Source organism: Pyrenophora tritici-repentis, chromosome 10 (genome assembly GCF_003171515.1).
Source record: "Pyrenophora tritici-repentis strain M4 chromosome 10, whole genome shotgun sequence".
NCBI classification, from domain to species: domain Eukaryota; kingdom Fungi; phylum Ascomycota; class Dothideomycetes; order Pleosporales; family Pleosporaceae; genus Pyrenophora; species Pyrenophora tritici-repentis.
In genome coordinates, this window is record NC_089399.1 from 2,443,079 (window position 1) to 2,453,028 (window position 9,950).

The 9,950-nt window shown below is 46.3% G+C and overlaps 1 protein-coding gene across 1 annotated transcript; it reads left to right on the plus strand.

The window, feature by feature from the left end:
• Window positions 1–643: 643 nt before the first annotated feature.
• PtrM4_047620 (uncharacterized protein) lies at window positions 644–5,792 on the plus strand (the record flags this gene model as incomplete). The annotated part of the gene is made up of 4 exons (XM_066104735.1): window positions 644–1,192; window positions 1,222–2,525; window positions 2,580–4,798; window positions 4,825–5,792. 4 exons carry the CDS (start codon window positions 644–646, stop codon window positions 5,790–5,792), a joined length of 5,040 nt encoding a protein of 1,679 aa, XP_065959299.1.
• Between the last annotated feature and the right edge of the window lie 4,158 nt (window positions 5,793–9,950).

The window sequence follows — 9,950 nt, forward strand, 5'->3', positions numbered from 1 at the left end:
TAAGCTATATAAAACTTATTAAGTTATTTATATAAGACGTTATAAATATATACTTAGAAGATTCCTAGGCTATTATATACGCTTGTCGGCATACACACGGTGTGTCGCCTAATAAGGCCCAATGTACCGCCTCGATCCTACTTCGGCCCAACTCGGACCCAACGCTATGTATACCTTCGTAGCCCCCACATTCGTAGAATCATCATACACCAGAATACCAATACACAAGATTACCTTAGCTACTGTTATTCACCGTACGATCGTACAAGGCCTTCCAACACTGATCAGTGATTGCACGGCAGTCACAGACAGTTAGGTTAAGAAGAGATAGATTCTTTACCCCGCGCGTTCCCTAGATTGCCTATATCAGCAAGGCGGAGTTATCTATGCTAAGCTCACTGTTAGCTATATCAGGCGTCGTTCGTGGCTAGCGACCGACCGTTACAGCCGTATCAGAAGCGTTCCAAGACGCCGTCTATACACGCGCCAACCGACCGGTTGAGATTTGACCCGTGTACAACCCACGACCACCGACGCATCTCTAGCGAACGCAGCTAGCGCAACAAGCGTCAACAAGAACACAATAGCAGGAGAGAGAACATCATCGGAAAGAGCACCGGTAGCCAGGACACCGGCAGTAGGAATGGCGAGCAGTAGTAGAAGAGTGGTACCCACACTAGAGGCGCTACTAGGGACCACAAACATAAAACCAAGAGAATGGCATCACATCGATCCAGAGATTTGGGAGGACAACGTTGAAGCTCCAGACGATGAGGTAGGGATTACTACAGCAACAACGTACATTGCGCGTGCGATTGCGGACTATACAGATCGACCAACAGCAGATGAAGAACTCTTTTGGGAGTTCCGTCAGGACTTTGAAGGATGGACAGAGGCAATGTTCCTACGTGCCCAGCCAATATACACAAAGGAACTAAAGCGGATCCTCCGCTTTAAGGGAGTGTATACTGGCCGTATTAATATGGCACCTAGTGAGTCTCTAGCTAGGTTATTACGCATGGAGGAGTACCTAGAATGGCCTCAGGACGTATTCCAGTCGGCTGTGTTTGACACACGATCAGCTGCGCACATGTTGCAAGAGCGGGCACTACGGCAACAACGCAGTGAAGGATCAGTACAGTCCACAGACAGGAGATTATCAAGCCAGGCCCAGAGCCGAACCCAAACGCCTGTAAGGACAAGAGGCCGAGACGTAGACAGTCGGCAAACCCGCGATCAAGACCAGACCACGCCCGTGTGCAAGGACGACAGGAGACCGTTGAGGAAGAACAACAGATTCAGGACCAGCTAGCAAAAACGATTGAGAAAGCCCAAAACCAACCAATCCGAAGCCAGCCTGTAGAGACAACTGAATCCGCACCGCAGCCAGCCTATCAGCGCGTCCAAAGTCAGCAACCTCCCCTCACCTACAACAACTTCGACCGATTCCGCGAGTATACACCAGCATACCCGCAACGTCCGAAGGGACTGAGCGTTCCCCCAATTGTGCCCTCTGGTGAAACAGACCCGTACAAGGCAGTTCCACCAATCGAGTTTGGCAATGAGAAACTGGATCCTAAGACGATCAATGTCTTCGTGAAAATGTGGGACCGAGACAAAAAGTATACGGGAAAGCCGTACGACCTCCTAGACGATAAATTGAAGATCTTCTACAGCATCTGTTATCACGCAGACATCGAGCCAGGGCAGTTCCATGCAGTCTTTCCACGGATTCTCGACGGCCGCGCAGAGGAGTATTACCTCCACTTCGTCGATCAGCGGATGGATACGTTCTTGACTGCCTACACAAAGCTCAAGAACCACTTCGACACAGACGTCAACCACGGCCATTACTACGCGGACTGGACGACGACATCGTTTGTCAAAGTCCGCAGGGAGAACCCCGAAAAGAACCTCCACGAGGTCCTTGACATCATGCTGGACAAGCTCCAATTGTGTCAAAGAGCACTTGGACAGCAGTACATGGGAGAATACGCGCTCCGAACGACTGTAATCACAGCATGCCGAGGCGTGAAGGAGCTCGAGATGGCACTCTACAAGCCGTCTCTAGAATGCGAGGTTCTGTTTGGAGATCTGCGATCGTCAATCGAAAACTCACTCGCCATGACCGTCTCCGTCAACTTCACTGAGGCGGATACGGATAGCCAGTACTACTTGGATCGTCGGTACAACAACAACAGCTCTGGAAGATTGCGAGGGAATTACAACCCTCGCGGTGGACGCAGCGGATTCACCCGCGGACGCGGTGGGCTTCAGCACCGCTCTGGAGTCAACACACAAATCGACAAGAAATGTTACGTCTGCGGCAAGACAGGCTGTTGGTCCACAAACCACACGCTTGAAGAAAGAAAACGCTCAAAAGCGCAGTACATCACACACTGCGCGATTACGGGAGAGCAAATGGAGTTTAGCACATTTCTCGTCGCGTACGAGGGGGAAGAAGTCGACCAGTTCTTCCTAGAGGAGCAAGACGAAGATGATGAGGACCAAAGATTGGCAGTTAAGTACCTCACAGATTAGGCCTTTTTGCACCACGTGACTGGAGAAGACGTCTACAGGTGCAAGGAGCCTATTACGCCCGCAACGCAGTTCCTTATCGAGGATCGATACTCGCGAATCACGTACCAAGGCATTCTTCCTGACACTGGTGCCTCAAATGTATCGACAGCCGGAAAGGAGCAGTTCTGGGCGCTCCAAACTGAGGACCCCACCGTAACTCTAGATACGTCTACTGCTGGAAACGCATCTGTGCAATTTGGCAAAGGAAGCGTCACTACTTCGATTGGAACCGCACATGTATCGACACAGATTGGAAAGATCAAATTTGAGGTCTTGAACGCACCCACCCCGTTTCTCCTCTGTCTGAAAGACATGGACCGGCTCCACGTGTACTTCAACAATACTACGGACCAGCTGGTACAAGGAAAAGCTACCTTTCCAGTGATTCGCAAATGGGGACACCCGTGGTTCCACCTAAGCAAGGCAGAGCGCGCGCGCGTATTCCTTACGGAGACTGAGCTCCGACGCTTACACCGGAGGTTCGGGCATCCAGCCGTCGAACGGCTGATACGATTGCTCAAACGCGCAGGACACGAGGACGTGGATGAACGGCTGCTCCGAGAGATCCAAACGTTCTGCCATCACTGCCAAGCGCATGATCCAGCGCCGCGCCGATTCAAGTTTAGGCTGAAAGATGATCGGGAATTCAACTTCGAGATCCTCGTAGATGTGATGTATCTGAGTGGGAAACCAGTGCTTCACGTGATCGATTCGGCTACAACATTCAACGGCGCGCGATTTCTACCGTCTATGAGCGCGAAAGACACCTGGGAAGCACTCCGCCTGCTCTGGATTGATACATACCAAGGGCCGCCAGATATCGTCACCCACGACGCCGGCACCAACTTCGCGTCAGTCGAATTCAGATCAGAGGCGAAGATCATGGGAATCACATGTAAACAAGTGCCAACCGAGGCCCATTGGTCTATCGGCAAGGTAGAAAGATACCACGCACCGCTCAGACGCGCGTACGAGATCCTGAGGACAGAGCTTGACACTGGCACCAGCGACGCCGCAGTGTTGCAGATGGCAGTCAAGGCCGTCAACGACACCGCAGGCCCAGACGGGCTCGTACCCACGCTGCTCGTCTTCGGTGCATACCCCCGGATATCCATGGATTCACCACCATCTCCCTCGATAACCCATCGCGCGGAGGCAATCCAGAAAGCGATGAGGGCGCTGCGGAAGGCCTCAGCGGAACATGCGGTGAGCAACGCACTTGGTACCAGGAATGGGCCTACTACAGACGGGGTACTGTCACTGCCTCTTCAGAGTGAGGTGATGGTATGGCGCGAGAAGAATGGATGGCAAGGGCCGTATAGAGTCATCGATATGAAGGACCACGATGTTACTGTAGACATGATCAACGGCCCAACGACGTTCCGATCCACTGTCGTAAAACCGTACTATCGCGATCTGACTACAGCGATAGACGGCGCAGATCAAGGCACAGGTGGATCTCCGACCACAGACGAAGCGATTGCTGATGAACCGCCACTACCGGTACCACCGGCGGAAGCCAACCAAGCGGCTCAGCCGCGCAAGCGGGGCCGCCCACCTGGATCAAAGAACAAGCCCAAGGTGCAGTACCTGTCGAAGAAGGAGGAGGACGATTACGCCCTGGCCGTCAAGCTACGCAATGACGGCGTGATTAACGTCCCGGGCGCTCCATTCGAAGCATCCGATCAGAAGGAGATCGACGACCTCGTCGGCCGTGGAGTATTCAGTTTTGAGCTGTTTGATCCAACTCTACACGGCGGGTATCGTATCTTCAAATCGCGCATGGTCCGCGAAGTCAAAGGCAAGACCATGGTCCCGTACGAGAAATCACGCCTCGTTGTTCAAGGTTACAATGACGAGGGCAAACACGAGATCCTGACGCAGTCGCCAACCATCCAACGAGCCAGCCAGCGCCTGATTCTAGCCCTAGCGCCTGCATTACTCGATGAGGGCATGGTTGTGGAACTACGAGATATCACGCAAGCGTACCCACAGGCACAAACAGAGCTATTCCGCACGGTTTTAGCGCACCTCCCAAAGGAGCTTATAACAAAGTATCCCAAGGGAACAATTATTCGCGTAATCAAGCCACTCTATGGAATCGCGGAAGCAGGAGTCCACTGGTTTGCTACGTACCAAGGACACCACTGCAAGGAGCTCGACATGGCTACATCAACGTATGACCCGTGCCTCCTGATCACGAACGGGAGACGGAAGCGTTTGGAATAGTGGGCCTGCAGACAGACGATACTCTCGCGATTGGGACGCCTGCATTCTCTGGTGCAGAAGACGCTGCGCTCCAGAAAGCCAATTTTCGAGCTAAGCCCAAGGAGAGACTGTCCAAAGAAGTATCACTCGAGTTCAACGGATGTACTCTAACGTTGCGCGGAGACACGATTCTACTTACGCAGAAGGGACAAGGTGCCAAGATCGAAATCATTGATCCGAAGGCAGCAAACCGAGCACAGAAGTACATGGAGCAGCGCGCGCGTGGCGCGTACATTGCGTCGATATGCCAACCTGAAGCATCGTTCGATCTTTCCGCGGCTGCGCAAATACAACAACCTAAGGACACAGAATACGTGAAGCTTAACCGCCGGCTGCAGTGGCAATCTGAGAGCATACAACGAGGCCTGCGATACGTCCCTCTCGACCTCGCTACAGCAAAGCTGGTAGTGTTCACAGACGGATCCTTCGCGAACAACCAAGACCTTAGCTCACAGCTAGGGTACCTACTTATCCTTGCGAATGAGTCGAGTCGACAAGACAGCACGTTTGATATTCGTGGTAACGTAATCCATTGGAGTTCGACCAAATGCAAACGCGTTACCCGGAGCGTTCTTGCCTCAGAAACGTACGGCATGGTTAGCGGTGTCGACATCGCTATCGCTATCCTAACAACCCTCAAGATAATTACAGGACGCCTAGGTCTACCACCGATCCCACTTATTGTGTGTACGGATTCATACTCCTTGTATGAATGCCTCGTCAAACTCGGAACAACTGCTGAGAAGCGACTGATGATCGACATCATGGCGCTTCGGCAGTCATACGAGCGTCGCGAGATCACTGAGATCCGCTGGATCAACGGAGAGGACAACCCCGCGGACGCATTCACGAAAGCAACACCAAATCGCGCGTTAGAACGTTTCATCGAAAGCAACAAGCTGTCAATCCGAGTAGAGGGATCTGTGCAGCGACCTACGGAGTAGGCACATATGCCTATTTGGAATCCCTCTCATTGTGCCCTTTTTAGAAGACCCGTTTTTCCTTACATCAGTCGTTACAATAAGAAAAGATTGCCAGTGTCGGCATACACACGGTGTGTCGCCTAATAAGGCCCAATGTACCGCCTCGATCCTACTTCGGCCCAACTCGGACCCAACGCTATGTATACCTTCGTAGCCCCCACATTCGTAGAATCATCATACACCAGAATACCAATACACAAGATTACCTTAGCTACTGTTATTCACCGTACGATCGTACAAGGCCTTCCAACACGCTAAAGAGTATAATAGTGTATTAGTATAGTCCGTAGAGCGTAATCAAGGCGGAGAGGTGTTTATATTCCTCTTTAATACGTATTTTATTAAATACGGCAATTATGTCTACCTTAGAGAAATATCGCGATTTAAAGAGCTTAGCAAGCATGTCCTAGATTAGTAGTAGGGTATTTTAGTTATTAATAGTGTAGGCGTTTAGACTATAATAGTTAACGCATATATAGATACCTTTACCCAGCTTACGCATAATAAGAAGAGGTATAGCCTAGGCAGAAGTGCTACGTTTAACGTATCCTTTCTTACTTACGTCGTCTATATAGAGTTTCACTGCTTAGGCTTTATCTTAGAATATTAGGCGTAGACGCTACGATAACAGCTTAGGCAGCTAGCTAGTATTATTAAGCTTAAGTTTAATTTTATAGTTAAGGTTACCCTAAAGCTCTAGAAGCTTATCTGCTTCTTTAAAGTTAAAACCTTAATATAAGAGATAAAGGATCTTAGGTAGTTACTTAAGAACTCCTTATCTCACTATGTGTAGACATTCTATCTTATTATAGAAATTCTCGTAATCCTCTAAAAGCACTTTAGCGCCTATAGTATATAGGTACTAAGTGTCCTCTTATTTCTTATTAGATAGCTTAGCGATGCGGTAGATTTTATCGTAAGAGGTAATATAAATATCCTAGTTCTAATAGATAGCTGGAGATAAAAGCTATATTAATTAGTAAGGGTGCTGTAGAGTAATAAGTAACCTTCTAGTAAGGGTTAGAGACTTGAGGGAAAAGTTGCTTATAGTACTAGCTACTTTTAGTATAATAAGGTTAGTAATTATGAATATAGTTAATTAGATAGTACTTTAAGTTGAAACTTAGAGATATATCTTTCTAGTTAACTTGGGGTTTATAGGTTTAGGACTAAGGCGTTCCTAGGATTATTTAGACGCTAGAGAGTTTAGTAATATAGGCTAAGATATCTTTAGCGTATATACTAAATATAATAGTTACCTAGGCTGTATAGGTAACGCCTACTACTAGAGAGCTATTAGCGAGTTCTAGAGTAGTAGGCTAAGAGAGAGAGATAAGGTTATATTTATATACGCGGGCATAAGAAGAATAAATAAAGAGAGAAGTATAACTAGTATTACCTATAATTTTAACGTATTAAGGAGAAGAGTAATTAGAAGAAATAATTTCTTTAAAGACTAGTTACTAGCCTACTAAAGGCTAATACTTATTACTGCATATAGCGGCGGTAGTAATAGCTAAGAGAGTAATCTAAGATCTAGTCTAGCTCTATTATTTTAGAGCTTTAATATAGTTTATAATTACTTAGAGACTTAGATCTAGTTTAGACTTATCATTAGAGCTAACTTCTATAGTAGGAGAAAGGGCAAGAGTTAAAGAATTATTAATTAAGTAGTTAGGATATAACTCCTCTTCTTCTTCGCTATCTTTAATAGAAGGGGTAGAGAGAATTAGGGGGTGTGCTAGTAGTTATACTAGGGGTAGCTTCTTATACTAGGGAGGTCCCTAGGGGCAACTATCGCTAGAGATTAAGCGTTTTCTAAAGGTTAGGGAGAGGTAGAGGTAACGCTAGCTATAGCGCCTTTAACCTTAGGGCGAGCTAGCTCTCTAATAAGTACGCTATTATTAGTAATAGCCTTCTCTAGAGCGTCCTAAACTTTAGGGTATGAGTTAACAAAGGTAGCTAGCTCCTTAGAGTAGTAACCTTCCATAGCCTTAAAAGTATAATTCTTCTTAAGATAGTTAAAATAATAATTTAAGTAATAGAAGACCTTAACCTAGATATTAAAGTAGCTACGTGGGCTAGATCTTAAGCTAGATCTACTATTCTAGGGTCTATTAGAGGGACTAGACTTATTACCGCCTACTCCGCCGCCTTTACTACCTCCTAAACTCTAATTTCCTCTATAGTTACTAGTTATAGTAGCTCGTTATATGTTAGACTATTCAAGGAGATAAAGAGTTTAATAGAAGTTAAGGTAAGTAAGGCTAGACTTTAAGACTTTTATAGCGGTTTTATTGCGCTACTATATAAGTAGCTAGTTATGTATAAACTAGATCTTAAGGGTGTTAGGCTAACAAAGGGCTAAGGTACTAACGTTAAAGTAGGTAATATACTTACGTATAGACTCTATAGGCTTTATAGTAGAATTTAAGGTTTTATATTAAGAATAAGCTTTAATACTAGTATTTAGCGACTTATAGATAGATTTAAAGATAGACTAAGCCTTATTACTATGCGCGAACTTAGCTCTAGGTTTAAGGTACCTATACTAGAGGCATCTAAAAGCTTTATCCTTAGTCTTCTAGTAGATATAGCTAAGCTTCTTAGTTTTTAAAGTAAAATTATAGGGATAATTAGTAAACTAATTAGTAACGTCTATCTTCTACTTAAGATAATCAGTAGAAGTAGTGCTATTACTAGAGAATACCTTAGGTTTAGGTTTCTTTAGGTAGATGTAACATGTTTTATAAGCGAGCCGCCAGTACAAGCGAGCCGCCACCTAACCAACTTTCTACACCTCTCCTATGTTAACATACAATGGCTCTACGCAGCGCGCCTCAATTAGCTTTAAATAAAGCAGATATACAGCTTGCTATCTCTTCTATTAATGCGCATTAAATTAATAGTGCTTCTACTACTGCAGCTATATATAATGTCCCACGTACGACACTACGTAACTGACGCGCTGGTATACCTGCACGACGCGATTGCTAGCCCAACTCAAGGAAGCTTACCTAGAGAGAAGAGGAGGTGATTATCAGCTATATCCTTCACCTAGATCTACGTGGATTTGGGCCTACCTACGTTGATGTACGAGATATAGCTAATAAGCTAATAGCTGCACGCGGCGCTAGCCTAGTTAGCATCTACTAGCTGCGCAACTTTGTTAAGCGTACAGATAGCCTTCGGACGTGTTTTAACCGAGCGTACAATAGTCAGAAAGCTCTCTGTAAGAATCCAGCCCTTATCCAACGCTAGTTTAAGCTAGTAGAAGAGACAAGGACTAAGCTTAGTATCTGCGATAAGAACACATACAACTTTGATAAAGCTAGCTTTATAATAGGCAAGATTACAACGCAGCTAGTTATAACAGGATTAGAGAGAAGAGGCAGGCTAAAGAGTATTTAGCTAGGCAATCGCGAGTGGGTAACGCTAATTGCTGCTATTAGCGCTAGTGGCTAGTTAGTGCTACTATTCCTTATCTTCGCTAGCTAGTACCACCTATTAGCCTAGTATAAGGAGGATATCCTACGCGACTAGGCGATCGCAGTCAGCGATAATAGCTGGACGAATAATAAGCTTGAAGTTGAGTAGCTAAAGCACTTCAACGCTCACACGCAGGCTCGTATTATAGGCGCGCGTCGCCTGCTTATTATTAATAGCTATAGGAGCTACTAGTCTCTAGAGTTCTAGGAGCTTTGTAAGGAGAATAATATCTATACGCTCTATATACCTCCTTACTTATCTCACCTACTTTAACTACTTAATGTTAGCTACTTCTCGCTATTAAAGCGCGTGTACAGCTGTAAGGTAGAGAGCCTTATACGCAACCACATTAACTACATCACTAAGCTAGAGTTTCTGCCAGCGTTTAAGGCTGCGTTTAATCGAGCGTTTACGCTAGCCAATATCTGCTTAGCCTTCCGCGGCGCAGGCCTTGTTCCTCTACAACTAGAGGCTGTTCTATTAAAGGTAGATATACAGCTGCGTATACCTACTCCTCTAGCAGCTGCTCTACTAGAGGCTCCCTAGGTAGCTTAAACACTAAGCAACGCGCGTAAGCTTAAGGCTTAGTCAAGCCTTATATGTAAGCGCGTGCGCTAGCATAAGAGCTTA